The sequence below is a fragment of the Vanessa cardui genome, chromosome 3 (genome assembly GCF_905220365.1).
Source record: "Vanessa cardui chromosome 3, ilVanCard2.1, whole genome shotgun sequence".
Taxonomy (NCBI): Eukaryota; Metazoa; Arthropoda; class Insecta; order Lepidoptera; family Nymphalidae; genus Vanessa; species Vanessa cardui.
The window spans coordinates 2,363,146-2,380,312 of NC_061125.1; the positions used below are offsets into that span (position 1 = coordinate 2,363,146).

The 17,167-nt window shown below is 33.5% G+C and overlaps 1 protein-coding gene across 7 annotated transcripts in view; it reads left to right on the top strand.

Annotated features, from left to right (window-relative positions):
- LOC124543496 (cytosolic purine 5'-nucleotidase) overlaps window positions 1-17,167 on the top strand; it is a 57,187-nt gene that overhangs the window by 24,947 nt on the left and 15,073 nt on the right. For all 7 annotated transcript variants that reach the window (XM_047121714.1, XM_047121713.1, XM_047121718.1 and 4 more), the window contains 5 exons: window positions 2,547-2,620; window positions 9,360-9,477; window positions 11,571-11,666; window positions 12,354-12,500; window positions 13,960-14,236. In XM_047121714.1, the coding sequence (XP_046977670.1) occupies window positions 2,547-2,620; window positions 9,360-9,477; window positions 11,571-11,666; window positions 12,354-12,500; window positions 13,960-14,236 (712 nt within the window). The remainder of the gene's footprint in view (window positions 1-2,546; window positions 2,621-9,359; window positions 9,478-11,570; window positions 11,667-12,353; window positions 12,501-13,959; window positions 14,237-17,167) is intronic.

Sequence of the window (17,167 nt, forward strand, 5' to 3'; positions counted from 1 at the left end):
ATAGGATATATTGGAAGTCAACAGGTATTAACTCCACCCTTTATTATCATCTATATAAATGTCACGGTGCGATATTATACGTATTCCTTACATCACACTAATGTGTCACCTTGGGAGTTAAGATGTAATGTCCCTTGTGCCTGTAGCTACACTGGCTCATTCAGCCTTCAAACCGGACTACAACAATACTAAGTATTGTTTGAGACCCGCTGAGCTTTCGCCGGTTCTTCTCAGGTCTGGGCTTTTTCCGAGACAGTGGTAGTGTTTATTTGACTATCAATAATTAAATGTGATGGGCGCTCTACACTGAGGAATACACGAGAAGCATGAATGTGGAACCGATTCGCGGGTTCTCGCATGGTTCTCGTCTTGTTCTCCGATTTGTCGGTTTTTTGGCGCTCGACAAAGGAGCCGAGAACGCTGTAATGAGAACCTTGTGAGTGTGTACCCAGAACAACTTCTCGCGCGAGATTCTCGTCGAGATTCTCGCGAAAAGTTCTCGTGTGAGTGTAGAGCGCCTAAAATGCTTCCATATTGAATAAATAAATTTGAGTTTAGCGGTAGAATACCTGATGATTGAGTGGTATCTATCCAGATGAGTTAACACACAGCGTTATCATCGAATATAATATTCCATTTTTAAAATTTTAAACTTGGTCTAATATAAAGTAAATACATTATGCTGTACATTCGACTCAATAATAACAAAAATACTTCGAAACTTCTACACAAATATTTAGATACGTAGAGTTCATTTGTTTGTTAAGAAAGAGATAGCGAATATAATACATAGGTGTAAAAGGGAAAACACTTGTGTTTATATGTTTTTCTCGAAACGTTTGTACATGAAAGCGTGACAGTTATTTGGATCGCGCGTAATATTAAGTGTACGTGTTTTGTATTTCATCTGGACAAAGACCGATTGTGACGTTGTGAGAACAGCAGTGTTATTCTGTAAGAATTAAAAACCATTTAAACCATGTATTTTGCTACACACATACATTGCATAGATTATACAGAAGAAAATAATTAAATTTAAAGAATACAGTGTAAGTAGAAAGGGGTTCATCTCAGCATAAGCTGTGCTAATGCACAGCACTGATTTTCAGATGGCCCCTGCCTATTGGGTAAACATACATAAACATACAAAAATTAACTTCGTTCCTCACTCGTGCATTATTGACAATCGACTTATAGGTGATACGGCATTCTGATGCGTGTAGCATATTAATTATATGATTGACTAGCTGTGCCCACGATTTCTTGCGCGTTTGAATTGAACAAATAAGTTATGTATCAGTTCGCAGATTTTTATTATAACTTAGTCTAAGTTACTCCTTATTACATCAGTTTTCTGCCAGTGAAAGTCACGTCAAAATCGATTCAGCCATTCTAGAGATTAGCCGGAACAAACAGACAGTAAAAATTGTGAATAACTTTAAATTGGTATATAATATACATACGTATGGTTGTTATAATATTACAAACATACACTCCAGTTTTATTATATCTATAGAAGATATAGTCAATGTCACAATTTGTCACATTCTATTTTGGTGAGTTTCTCGTTGGTGATTTGCGATGACTTTCGAGTCTCTCTAACAGAATACCTGTACAGCACAGGTGTACACTTTTCACACTTCAAAAATCAACATGCTCCACTTTTAAATTATATTGATTGGTCGTAGGTTTTTAAATATGTTGAAAAATGTTTAGTTAATTTTGTACACGCATGATTCTTTAGAGACTGTAATTATATAAAACCTTTTTTTTTAAACTCCATACTTAAAATAAAAGTCTGTAAATTTTCCACTTCTATATCAAACTCTTGAGATGAAATTGATGACTCTTATGGATATAGAGGTAGAGGACGAACAAGGAAACGATGGATGGATTGTGTGAAAGATGATATAGTTAGAAAGAATGTTACTTGTGAGATGACGTCTGACAGAGCAATATGGAAGGAGAAGACATGCTGCGCCGACCCCAAATAAAATTGGAATAAGGACAGGAGGATGATGATGATGTCAAACTCTTCTGTCCTCTTAAAAGATTTTAGAATATTACACCCGGTAGATTTTTTTCTGAAACGGGGCGCCAATTCTGATAATGAATGATCTTACAACGGTTACCAACCATACCCTATTCTAATTCGAGTTGACGGAACCGCAATTAGATCATGCGTTTATAAAATTGCATAACAATTACAAGCACGTTAAAGCGCTTTTTGTGTAGGTTTGTAATCGCAATAATTGGTTTAAATTCGACCGTTTAGGCCAACAATTTATCCCGACCGGTAAATAGACGTTTGTATATAAATCAGGTTTATTTATTTCATGCAGTATGTAATAAAATTATCCTGAGCTGGTGACGTCCAACAGTCATCTGATCGAAGTGCGCACGATACATTTTGTTTATTATAATTATTATACGAGGTGACCTGCGTAGTCATTTTATTCTATATGTAGGTTCTGTTATATGTCGCTGATCTTATAACTCTGGAATTTGTTATTTCGATATTAATCATTATTTTATTTTTGTTTCAGAATTTTCGTGAACAGATCACTACATTTAGAAAATGTTAAGTTTTATGGATTCGATATGGATTACACATTGGCGGGTGAGTGTTGAATATTGTTTAATTATAAAATATTTTTATAAAAAAAATCTTTTAAACTGACTTCAAAATAATATGTTCTTCAAGTTAATGCACAATTTATATTAGAAATGAAAGGCATTACCTTGGGGCAAGACTGAATCTAACGCTTAAAAGTAATGGATTAATTAATATAAAAGTTATATCCGGACATAAATAAATACATGTATTTGTACAAACCTACAAACAAATCTAACAACGCTCGCTCTTTTGAATACGAATCAAAATCAAAAATATACTTTATACAAATACACTCTTATAACTCTTGAATCAAAGCTACCATCTACCATGCTGTTACCACCGAGATGAACTGTCAATATTTATTATAAATATGGGTTAATTATAATTATCTTAAAAGTACTTATTATTTTTCATCAATGATGTACAAGTAGTATAAAAAACCACACTGCTGGGCTATGACATCCTCCACGTATTCACGGGTCAAAATATACATGTATACATAGGTGTATATATATTTTTTCTTAGTTTGTCTTACTTTCTATCTTAAATTTAATTACATTTTATAATACCTACCCGACGTCATACTGGTACAGTCATCATTACATACTATAAAACAAAGTCGTTTATGGATGTCCCTATCTACGCTTAGATCCTTAAAATAACGCACCGTATTTTAATTAGGTTTTTTTTAAATAGATAGAGTGATTCAAGGGTTTTTACACAGAATACTTGGACAATATAGTAAAGAAACACTGATAATTTTAGAATTTTCTAATGTGATGTCGTAAATAAATATGTTTTCTGTGCTTACATATACTTTTTCTGCGCTTACATTGTAAGCTATGTATTGCCTTATGATATTTTGTAGTATATTTAGTATCAGCATTGCATTCGTGCGAGGCCGAGTCGGGTCACTAGTAAGATAATAGAAAAAACTTTTGGAATGAAGAATATAAAAGAAAGTCGATCTTCATCTGACTTGGAAAATTAGAATTATCGTACTTTCTCTGTTAAAATATATACATTAACTATACATAAAAAAAAATATCTTGAATCACTCTTTTAGACGAAAGACTCATTAAAAACCGTAGCGTAGTTTAAGAGATCTTAGAGACTTTGTTTTATTCTACGCAGAGATTGAACTGTATTATAGTAAACTTCGTCACCATTGACCGTATAAATAATTAATGCTATGCACTTGTAACATATCGCTAAATGGAGCTGCAATACATATACATACTACACATACATACTTCAATACATTTCAATCGATCGATCGATGCCGGGGTTACTACGCAAGTAATGAGAAACGAAAATAATGCAACAAATTTGCTTTAATTTATCTTGTGTTTATGAAACGTTGAATTGATCAATTATGTGTGTAATTAATCTATATAAATGTGATAGTAACTCTGTCTGTCTGACGCGCTTTCACGACCAAACTCATAAACCGAATTTGATAAAATTTAGTGTGAACCATACTTAAACTTGAAGGAAGGACATAGGCTACGTTTTTTACCTAACACATGAAAAACTAACCCCTCTATAACGCGAACGAAGCCGCTTGCGATAACTAGTTATGTATACGTATAACAACAACAACAGCCCACTGCTGGACTAAAGGTTCCCTTGGAGGAGAAGGTTTGGAACATATTCTACCAAGCTGTTCCAATGTGGGTTGGTGAAATACACATGTGGCTGAATTTCTATGAAATTTGTCACAGGCAGGTTTCCTTTCCTTCACCGCTGAGCACGAGATGAATTATAAAGACAAATTAAGCACATGAAACAGCGGTGCTTGCCTGGGTTTGAAACCGCAATCATCGGTTAAGATGCACGCATTCTAACCACTGGGCCATCTCGACTCATATATATGCATACTTATTGCTTACAAATTAACTACACGTGTATAACCAATAAAGTCGTTAGGTAAATGAATCTAGAAATACAACTTTTGAGGTAAAAACTTTATTATTTTATTGTCATCTCGTATATACCTAATAGGGCAGACAATAGTTTGGTATAGTTCTGTTTACTTCCGAAGGTGTACTTTCACGATAAATTATCGGAGTGCATTAACAAATAACATAATCCAATTTGCATTTTTTGCTGACCCTATTCTTATATTAGTCATCTTACGCACACTAAGTCATCTTGTATGCACGAGCGTCACTCATACCAATGCACGTCAATAATTTATCGTGGAACGTGGATGTTCTTTACAAGAATGAAAACCCACTCCAGTTTTGGCTCATTTCCATTTGGTATATTTTGCCGGGTTGTGTATGTAACTTTACGACGTTATCCCAAGATAATATCCCTAATATTATCCTGGGATAACGACGTAAAGTTTTAGTAATTTATATAAATAATATCAATTAGAATAACATGTGTTACATCTTTTGTTTTTTTTACGGTCAAATCATGTAACAGAATTTTATGTAGTTCAGTATGAAGCAAGTTTGAGTTCAAAGGACGCACCTGAGCTACTATTTTTATATCAAACAACTGACGATCAAACCCTAATTAGCGCGCGAAACCGCGGGCGATAATTAGTTACTTATTTATTGAACGAGTATCCAACCGAGTGTAATTGTTTGGACAGGTGTCCAAAATATTATAATGAGCAGTTGAATTGTATAGACGTGAAATCGTTACAAACAAACTTACTTTCACAATTAATATATTAATTACGACATAACATAACCGGCTAAACAGTTTTGACAGTCACTGCGTCAAGAATCCGGAAATAAATAAGAGTACAGTTTTTTTTTATACAATAGTAAAGGATCCAAATTGCCAATAACATAAAACTGTACCGTTTTATATTAGTTTATACAAGTATCCGAAATTCGTCCATTGTTTTTTTTTTATTCGGACGAAGGTCGATCAATTCTCTTTTCAAATAAGTTTCATTCTATTTTTAAATAAAATATTATACGACTTTCAACTTTAACGTTTGTTATAAACTCTGTAAACACCACACAATCACAATTATTTCACTATTATTCGCCCGCAGATTCGCTCTCGTTTTAGGGAGTTGGTTGTGACAATTTGTGATCCCCGTATTCCCCTTAAACTTAAGGGGAAGATATATAAGATATCAGAGTGTTGGGCTACAAAAAGGATGACTGAAAGACAGTTGCATGTTGCGGAGATGAGAATGCTGAGAGGAATGTGTGGTGTTACGCGAATGGATTGAGTAAGGAATGAGTACGTAAGAGGAAGTTTGAAAGTGAAACCGATAGCCGAGAAGTTATGTGGAAGGCGGCTATCATGGTATAGGCATGTAATGCGGAGGAACGAGGAACATATTGTGAGGAAGGCGTTGAGCATGGATGTGGATGGATATAGAGGTAGAGGACGACCAAGGAAACGATGGATGGATTGTGTGAAAGACGATATGGTTAGAAAGAATGTTACTTGTGAGATGACGTTAGACAGAGAAGTATGGAAGGAGAAGACATCCTGCGCCGACCCCAAATAAAATTGGATAAGGGCAGGAGGATGAAATGGTAATGTCATGTGTTAGGAAAAAAAGTAGCCTATGTTCTTTCTTGGGGTTTGTGTTTGCTTCATACCAAATATCATGAAATTCGGTTCAGCGGTTTGGTCGTGAAAGAGTAATAGCTGGGCAGACAGACAGAGTTACTTTCAGATAATTTATCCAGAACTAATGTAATACCACTTGGTGGTAGGGCTTTGTGCAAGCCCGTCTGGGTAGATACCACCCACTCATCATTTATTCTACCGCCAAATAACAGTACTCAGTATTGCCAGTGTAACTACAGGCACAAGGGACATGACATCTTAGTTCCCAAGGTTGGTGGCACATTGGCGATGTAAGGAATTGTAATATTTCTTACAGCGTCATTGTCTATGGGTGATGGTGACCACTTACAATTAGGTGGCCCATATGCTCGTCTGCTAAACTATATCATAAAAAAGACATATAAATATAGTTTATGATATTGCAGTCACTGATACGGATAATGTAGTAGTAGTATTATATGTTTGTTGTCAAAATTGTGTTTTTTTTTTATGTATTCGTCTGGTAAAATTCCGATCAAGTTTATCGTGAGTCATAAACGTGTTTGAAGTCGCGTGATTGATGCGGGATGGAAAATATTGTGTAGACGATCGAGTGGACTTGTAAATATACAACAAACAATGTCTGAAGGCTGCAATCGCGAGAACATATTAAATGAAAAATTACGTAATATTAAAACGAATCGCTTAAGAAAAATCGCTGGTTAATGTTTTCTATTGGTAATACTATATATTAATGAGCAAATAAATAATCAACCGATACGACACGGGAACCTTCAAGAAAAGAGCGTACTCCTTTCTTAAAGGCCGGCAACGTAGCTGCAAGCCCCCTGGTGTTGCAGATGTCCATGGGCGGTGGTAGTCACTTTCCATCAGGTGAGCCTTCTGCTCGTTTGCCACTTATCTCATAAAAAAAAGACAATATTAAGAATAAGAATAAGAAAATGTTTTTTCAGGACAAACATACATTGCAAATATAATTATTAAAAAAATAAAAACACAAAAAATAAAATCATAGGAAATATTTAACATTAACTAACTAACTAATGACTATAAGAAGACAACAAAAAAAAAATTAAAAGGAAATAAAAAAATATATATATGTTAAACAAATAAACAAACAAAGTCTTAACTTATGATGTTTGAAATCGCGTTGTGTCCCGAAAAGGTGAACAATTAGGCAACATTACATTATTCTGATTCGAATGTAAGTAGCTAAGGCGCTTGTGTTATGGGAAATCAGAAGTCACGACGCTACCATAAACACCCAGACCGAAGACAACATAGAAAACTAATGAACTTTTTCTACATCGATTCGGTGGGGAATCGAACCCGGAAGCTCTGAATGGCGTACCCATGGAAACTGGTGTACATACTAAACGACCATGGACGTCAAAATAAAAAAAACATCTTTATTCTTTACGATTTTATGGAAGAAGTAGGTAATACTGATACAATTATATGTTATTATCACTAGAGATATTCAATCTTAAGTATGCTATGTATACCGTGGTAAAGAATAAACATCCTTTTTAATTACTAACCCCTATACTCGCCGGTCATCAATATTCTAAGATACTTCTAGACGATACACAAAACTTCAATTTATTTAATTCTTGTGTTTAACCTATAAAAAAAATTCTAAATTTAAAAAAATGATTAAACAATTACTTTTTCTAAACTTTTAAAGTAGCTACCTACACACAGCGAACTAAATGCCGGAAGGCGAGTTTCAACTTCAGGGTCACGCCACTTACAGAGGAGCTAATAATTGATTTATACCTCGTTTAAACTGGAAATGAAAACTTTTATGGTGTAATTTCATTCGTATGCTATAAATGAAAATGTCGTAGAAACTAAACCCGTGGGGAAAACGTGTGGCGAACCAATTGTAGGGCATCCTCAGGCACGGTGGAGTGACGATTGACGCATGACGGCTGGCAAGAGCTGGATGCGAGTAGCCGGAGAAAGATAACAGTGGCGTGAATTTGGAGGCCTATGCCCAGCATTGAACTAATATGGGTTGCTTATGATGATGAAATGTAAAAGTAATACGAAATTATCCACTGAACCAATTTTGATTGGTATTAAGCAAGTGACTACTTTTGTATGAATATCCGCTGACGTCTCCTAAAATGCGAATGCGATGCGAAGAACCGCGGGCAACGACTAGCGTTCTATATACTACTGTTGCGCAATATATTTCAATTTACACAGTTATTAAAAATACTTCACCTTATAATCTGCTTTCCCCTTTTTCTAGTTAAAAAGGTCAACGTCCGCAATTCTGCTAGTTCCACGATTATTGTATAATAAATAGCACATTTATGACTGACAGTTCATTTAAACGGAGGTCTATTCCTAAAATATATTTTGTAAGCTAACAAGGTACATTGACCTGCTTTTGTTTCAGTTATGTGTATGGTTCAAAGTTTCCTAAGGGTGTACTTCAATATTAAAAGTAATTATGGATTTGATTTGAGCAACATCCTCACTAAATATAATTATTTATATATATATTATATTATCTCGGTAGAAACTTATTCCGAACCGGTGGTAAATTCACTTAGTATAGTTGTTAAATGACAATTCAAAAGTGCTTGTAATAGCCTACTTGAATAAAGTATATTTTGATGTTGATTTTGAACAAAGTTAAGAATACAACGACTTTTAAATAAAACTAATAAAAATATACTTGAATGATGAAATAAATTGAAGGTCGGATTGTTCTTTTATCTATAACATTAGAAACGGCAAACTTTTATGTTGCCAGTACGTGTTGTTATAAATGGTTTATTTAATGAGCATAAATGGTCATTAAGAATTAAGTGTTAACCGCCTCAAAAGCATGAAAATTTAATGTCCCTTTTGTAAAAATCTATATATAAATAATTTTTTTCTTCTTGGAGTCTCTGGCGACTTTATTATCTTTTGTACAAAGAAAGCTTTGTCACCTCTTGACTACATAGGATTATGTTATCGCGGTTCCCGACCGCAGCAACTTTATGTAACACGAGATCAAGGTCATAGAATATAAATAACCCCATATGAATTGTTCTACGTCGGGATGAATCTATTACATGCGACCTTTTTGGAAAAAATACTCCTTGAATATCGAACCTCATTTTGAAGTCAGTTTAAAAATTCAACTGTGATATTTTGTCTAATGTTATATTCGATTGTTTATTTGCAGAATATAAATCGCCTCAATATGAAAACTTAGGTTTTAATTTAACCAAAGAAAGGTTGGTTCACAAAGGGTACCCACAAGAAATATTAGAATTCGAATATGATCCTTCCTTCCCTGTCAGGTGAGTAATGTTGCTATATTAAAATATTTTATTTATAAAAATAGTATTATATTTTCTTCATTTATTTATGGTTTATACCTAGCATTTGTTTGTGCTTAAAATAAATATTATATTAGATTTACATTCGTCTCCTTCCTGACGCTAGTCTAGTCTCGAATGTGTGCTTGGTAGATTAATTTCCAGCCACAATTAAAGCGCTTTAATGCTTGATTTCCTTATTCGTATCATACGATTGTCGCGCGGGTCGTGATGTGGCTTTATTTCGCTGTGTCATAAGAGTACGGGTTTATTATTTTCAATTTTTATCTTAAAATGATATCAATTAAAGAATAACAATTGTACATACAATTATTCGTCATACTTATTTTTTTAGATAGAAGTATATTTTGTGAAAGTTTTATTGCAATTAATTTTGTATATAATTTACGTATTGACATAATGTAGCGCGAAGTCGTTAATCTTTTTAAATATACATATAATTCACCTTGAATTAATTTATCTAGCGTGGCAACAACATGTACTCTTGTACAAGGTTGCCTATGACATTAAAATATAACACAACATTCTGTTTGCAAATATAATTATAAATATATTTTCGTTTGAAAGCTTTATGCAAAGAATGCTGGTTAGAAGTTATTTTATATTTTTCTTAAATTGTAATTATGTATGATTTATAATTTACTTTGGATTGGTATATGTTATTTACTGGTCACCCACAAAGGAAATTATATGATAAAAATATAATTTGTATCCCTATAACATTGACGAGTAGTGTATGTAGCTTTCTCCCACCGAAGAAAGTTTTATTTATTTATTTATAATGTCAAACTGTATACAGATCATTACAGGACTTTGTCCCAATTCGATATTACAGCACGTAAAACAAAAATATTTTAAATATATATCTATGTCATAAATGTTTAGAGTTATATCAGTCCGGAGAATTCGGAACAAACATACAAATTATGTCTATTTATAATATTAGTTTAGATTTTTGTACACTAAAATTATACTACTTTTAAGTATTTTCTTGATATTAACTTTTTTGTTTATTGACTTCCTGTATTACTTCTGTTGGTGGAAAAATAAAATATCTAAATTGATATGTTTTTAATATTAATAAAACTTATATACATTTAATAAGACTGTCGAGTTTTTTTGGTTATAGCTTGGAAGTCCCTGAGAATGTTCACGTTGGGCATAAAATTATCATATTCAGTTTTCGTAATCGAAGTAGGAAAGTATACCGACGTATATAGCCTTTTTAAATGGAGGAGGTGGTTGGAGGGAAAAATTTAAACAAAACTTTGATTTACATATTTTATGTCATTTGCTAATAACTCAGCTATATTGTGCACTACTAAGAGTTTATGATTAATATATCTTTATTTACACGACATACCTATTACACTTAAATACTTATTTCCACTTTTTCGGGTATCAATATTTTATTTTTTTTATTTTATTTGTTTATTTATTGAATATTATTATACATGCTTTGTTTATACAGACAACGATGTAACAAAAACCCCATTGGATATATCCGTACATCGGGATTCGTTGTCAACACTCATACTATAATAATAAAATAACTGTAAATGAATCAAGCTCTCGACCAATGATAACGCGTCAATTTGCTGTGAAATGTTGTTTGTTTGGCTTTTTTCCTGTTCTATAACAGGAATAGAGTGTAGTTAGTTAACTAAATCATGTTATATGGCAAATTAAGCGAAATAAATAATGTACTATAACAGCGACCAGCCCCGGCTTAGCATATCGCAATGATATGACAAAACATTGGAACCTTCTAAAAATATCTTCTGTGTTTGTTTATTACACTACATTATATGTAAAATCTAAAAAAAACACATCAAAATCCGTTGCGTAGTTTTAAAGATTTAAGCATACATAGGAATATAGGGACATAGAAAGCGACTTTGTAGTGATATGAATAAATAATAATCTCTTATAGGCTTATAAGTCACTATTCTATTAATATATGCATATAGTGATTACTAATCTAATATTTTATATTTAAATATGTCTGTCATGTCGTGTTGCTATGATTATTAATTTTGTTTTTTTTTTTTCAGAGGCCTATGGTTCGATACACTGTATGGTAATTTATTGAAAGTAGATGCATATGGTAACATTCTAGTCTGCGTGCACGGATTTGAATTTTTAAAGCAGTAAGTATTTTTAATCTGTGTCAATTAAATTATACTTTACAGATTTAGATCATGTGGAAGTAAACTATTTCTTTACGGTTCATGGTTCTCAGATATTACACAAACTTTTACTAGTGTCTTTATTTGCATAATAATTTTTAAAATTCATATTTTCGACATATTACATTTATGATAATTCATAATTGGGGACTACAAGGTGGTGTAGCTCTCTGGTCTCTGGTTAGCTTTTACGCCACAAAGACCTGGGTTCAAACCCCGGGTCGGGCAAATAGCAACTTATAACGATTACCTTCGAATAATACTAAGTATCTGATGATAAATGCCGTATCAGAAGTTTTTTTTTGCACAAATCTCTGCAAAACCAATTGGCTAGTCTATCTAGACCAAATATGAATGAATATAATATAATGCCATTATTAATTTGGAAATACATATTATCAAAAATATGTTATATATAGATATTAAATAATGATTTTATGTTTTAAATATCAAAATAAAAATAAAGTATGTTTATTGTTATTGTATGAAAAAAAAAATCGCGCTAAATTCATTCGCCGGGCCCTGTCAGATCCGAGGTGTTTGTTTCCGAACCGATGGTAGATTCTTGACTTCTATATCGAATAAAGATTTTTGACTTATGATCTTTAATTTTTTGCACTTTGTGTTAAAAACGTTTTATTTTTTCAGCTCACAAGTATACGAATTATATCCAAATAAATTCTTAACGCTCGACGAATCAAGAGTGTATGTTTTGAACACGTTATTTAATTTGCCGGAGACGTATCTGATAGCCTGCCTCATAGATTTCTTCACAAACAGCCCGCAGTACACCAGGTGAGTGAGATTATTTTTATTATTAAATCGAGTCGAGTTAAGTCGAGTCGAGTTAAATATTTCAAATTATGAACTAATTCAATTTATAGCATTTTATCATCTCATGTTGAAAATTCTAAAATAACTATTGAGCAAATACAATTGTTGTGGAAATTCGAATGGAGGCTTATAATAATTTTTAAAAGTAAATTAAGGTTACCAGTATATATATGTAGGTATTGTATCGTAAATATATAGTAAAAAAGTAACTGACTGTGAATGTCTTACTGCTGAGTTAACCCTTATCCGGGCACTGGGAAGTATTTTCCTTCCTTCTGAAAATGTTTTTGGAATGGCAACTTTTTAGGTTGTATTTTTTTAGACAAAAATAATCTTAGATACATTCAATCATTTTCAGTTTCAATAATTTATATATGATTTTATATACACTGATATCCAACATGACCTAACAATATATTAATGAGCCATGAAAAACAGATATTTAGTTCTGCCCGATTAAGCCTTTTTTTTAGAGGCAAAAGTTTTAGAACTTATTTCATCACGATGCCCAAATGCAATCCGCATTTGGAGTTGTGTATTTTCGACATATGGTATAAGTTTCCTTACGATATTTTATTCACTGCCGAATATGAGATGTACTGGGTTAGAACCCATAAATCATCTGTTATGAGACGCCTGTGCTAACAACTGGCCAAGCCGACTCATTGAATGTCTCATTATTATTAATTAAAGGAATTATATATAATAATAGTACGCACACGGTATCGTTTATTTTTAGCATAGTGCTAAAAATATACGATTGTTTTGATATTTATCATGAATTCTTTATCTATTTGATATTATTTTATGTGATTTTCCAAGTACATATACCTCTACAGCCTTTAACAGGCTCTACATACGAGTACAGGTCATTCGAAGGAAAATTCGTAAAGAGGAAATTTTACGTTGCACGCACATTCAAATTATATCAGTTCTTATAACAATAGGCTATTTGACTGGTTTTTAAAATCCATTTTATATTATTTAGTAGAGGTTTTAACCCAGTAAAAGTTGATGTTTTTATTACTAGTACATATTTGAGGTACATAACCCTTGCGCTACTAAAACGCTACTTTGACAATATGGCACTGCAACGGGGGCGGTGACGTCACTTGCCTGTATTTAAATCTGTGTTACATATAGTATATAGGCAATCAAGGTTAACAGGCAAGTGACTTCTTAATAAGCCCGGCCAATCAGGAGCGTTTTGAGTCACGTGAATTAATATTTTCTACTTTCGTTAATAACTAACCATTTTTAAATTTTATTTTTCGCATTATCAAATAGCCTATTATATATACAGAACTGTCTGTCTGTGGAGATTTAATACGTCAAATTAAAGTATTTTAATATTAATATGACTAAGATAATTTGTATTGGTTCCAATGTGTATTGGTATGTAAATCGTGTAAAATTTCAGAGAGAAGACGGGTGTAAGATGCGGCGACCTAGCGATGTCATTCAAATCGATATTCCAAGACGTGAGGAACGCGGTCGACTACGTTCACATACACGGCGACCTGAAGAAGAAGACGACGGAGAACCTCGACCTGTACCTGAAGAAGGACGACAGGCTGCCGATGTTCCTGTCGAGGATACGGGAGAGCGGCGCGAAGCTTTTCATCCTGACGAACAGCGACTACAATTTCACGGACAAGATCATGAACTATCTCTTCGATTTCCCATACGGCGCTAAGGTTAGTTCCATACTAGTTTCATGATATTATTTTGATGTGACAACGTCTTATAAATTGGTTTGCCGGGTGACACTTCAAGAAACCGCGTTACGCTCCGCTCACGTTATGCGCTCACAATGAGAGCGAGCGAGAGGCACGCGTCCCTCCCACTCGGGCATGGTTAGCCCGCCTAAGAGCGAGAGAGACAGACAAAATTCAGTGCGAGATTCTTTGTATAAATTAATGTTTTAAATATAATTCTTTGTATAAATACATGTTTTAAATTGTTACTATTATTTCATCCTTCTTCCTACTATACGAATGAATATTCACATTAACAATTATTTTACCACTCAAAGTCGTTGTCACGTAAAACTTTCGCCCGTATACCGACTTTACAGGCAACAGGTAATTTTTTTATTTTATTTATTTATGTCTCAGACATAGTCCATATTTTAATTTTAGTATTACATGGAAACCTTATAACTAATGTAAGTAAAAACAAATAATAATAATGAAAAACAAACAAAACAAAATAGAAACAAACACAAAAAACAAAAATCGCCATTCTTAGACAATGTGTAGCCGTATCCAGTGGCGCAGTATTTCCAAATCCCAGCGGTCAGCCAGTGCACACAGAATGCCGTTCGAGCTAGATCGTAACCTCTGAAGCGCAGATGCACTCCCCTTGCGAATAATAGCATAAAAGCTATCAAAGAGCCGACATGGCCCAGTGGTTAGAACACGTGCATCTTAACCGATGATTGCGGGTTCAAACCCAGGCAGGCACCGCTGATTCATGTGCTTAATTTGTCTTTATAATTCATCTCGTGCTCAGCGGTGAAGGAAAACATCGTGAGGAAACCTGCATGTGACAAATTTTATAAAAAATTCTGCCACGTGTGTATTCCACCAACCCGCATTGGAACAGCGTGGTGGAATATGTTCCAAAACCTTCTCCTCAAATGGAGATGAGGCCTTAGCCCAGCAGTGGAACTTATGCAGGCTGTTGTTGTTGTTTTTTGTTATAAAATTTTAAATTCTGGTATTCTGGGTTCAAATTAAAGTGTTTAGTTTTTCTAGAAGTTGTAATGTCGTTTTGTGTTGCAATCTTATCAGTATTATTTTTATTTTTTACATGAAATAGGTAAACGTACTGGTCTATGGGATACCTGATGGTGTGTAATCATAACTGACCATAGAGACCAATCTTGAGGACTAAGATGTTATGTCCCTTGTGCCTGTTACACTGGCTAACTTACCCTTTAAACCGGAACACTACGTTTTTTAATTATTATTTATCGTGAAAGTGCTACAAGATTTTTTCAGCATATTTGTGTGATTAAAGTTATTCATTTCGGGATATTTACCATGTTTTATTATTTTTATTCGGTGGAGCTCGATATTTCGACATTATGTGCGAATGTCTTGTTCACGAGACATATCGTAATAAAAATAACCATGTTAATTTAAAATCTTGTATATTTGTGTGAGTAATACAACTAAATATTAAACTTAGTATGGTCTAAAATTTCAAAAAAAAAATATTCAATAATTATTTAGAGTTTTTCAAATATGGTCAATTAGTATGCTTTAACGGGTCGGACAATTCATATAGGTACGTATTAAGAGTATATGATATAACGGTATGTATCGAGGACATATTATTATTCAAAGTAGACGAAGAGAAATCTTAACGAACACATTTACGTAATAATTACTGTGCTCCAAATGGTCAATTTATGTGTTTATATGATGTTTCTACGTTGGCAACATTGCTGTTTAAACCTTGGATCTGTTGCGGAATGATTACCATTATGCTGCGATGTAACGTAGTATTATAGTACGACACAAATTAGATGTAGCATCGGAAAATGCAATGGAATGAAAATAAAACCGATTACTGCCGATTTACACAACAAATATAAATAGCTCCCTATCGCGCCATTCGACGCTATTCTATTCGTTGCTATAGATTCTCGTGTCAGAGAAAGCAAGTACATGTAAATCGACGTGTCAAATTAATGAATATATTAGGTCATATGATATTTCAAGTTATTACGTTTGTGCAAAGATCATATTCGCATGCAAAATAAATATTGGTAATTTGGGATAGCGTGCTCAATTCGGATGTGATCGGTTTTACGAATTTTGCCGATGCGACATCTGAGTTGTGTCGTACTATAGTTTGTAAACAAAAACCTCTCGAGTTTGTTTACCGACCACTGGGTTTCGTTAATTTGACTCGTTTATATTTAACTAGGGACCCGCCCCGGTTTCGCACGGATGCAATACTGATACTAAATGTACTACAGAATTTGTTTACTTACGACATCACATTAGCAAGTTCTAAAATCATCAGTGTTTCTTTACTATATTATCCATGTATTATACACAAAAAGCTTCCTCTCGAAAAACTCTCTCTATTAAAAAAAACGTATCCAAATCCGTTGAGTAATTTTAAAGATCTAAGCATACACAGAATGCGGTGAGGAACTTTGTTTTATAATATTTAATGATGACCAATTACCCGATGTCGTTCGGGAAAATAATGACAATGCCATATATATATTCCTTTTTTTACATGTGCCCCACGTTTTTTTTTACTACTGGTAGATTTCATGTACCAGTAGTAGTATTAACTATCAAAAACTCTGGATAGATAATGGCAGTACTTAAAATCGTATTCCTCTTTAAAGAGAGATATGTAGGAGGTTTTCAACGTATACACATATTAATACATATATACATACTTTGGATATTTATTATGTAATATGATTATGTCCTGACGGCTGTTACTGATTCTTATCGGTCCGACCTTTGATTTTAACTCAATCCCATCAGATCAAGGGAATTATATATGACGACTAAACCAGCGAGGCAGTCTTTGAAGTAGGTTATCATCTTGGTCGATCAATTCAATTATAAATATCGTGGGAGTTTTTCCCTCAG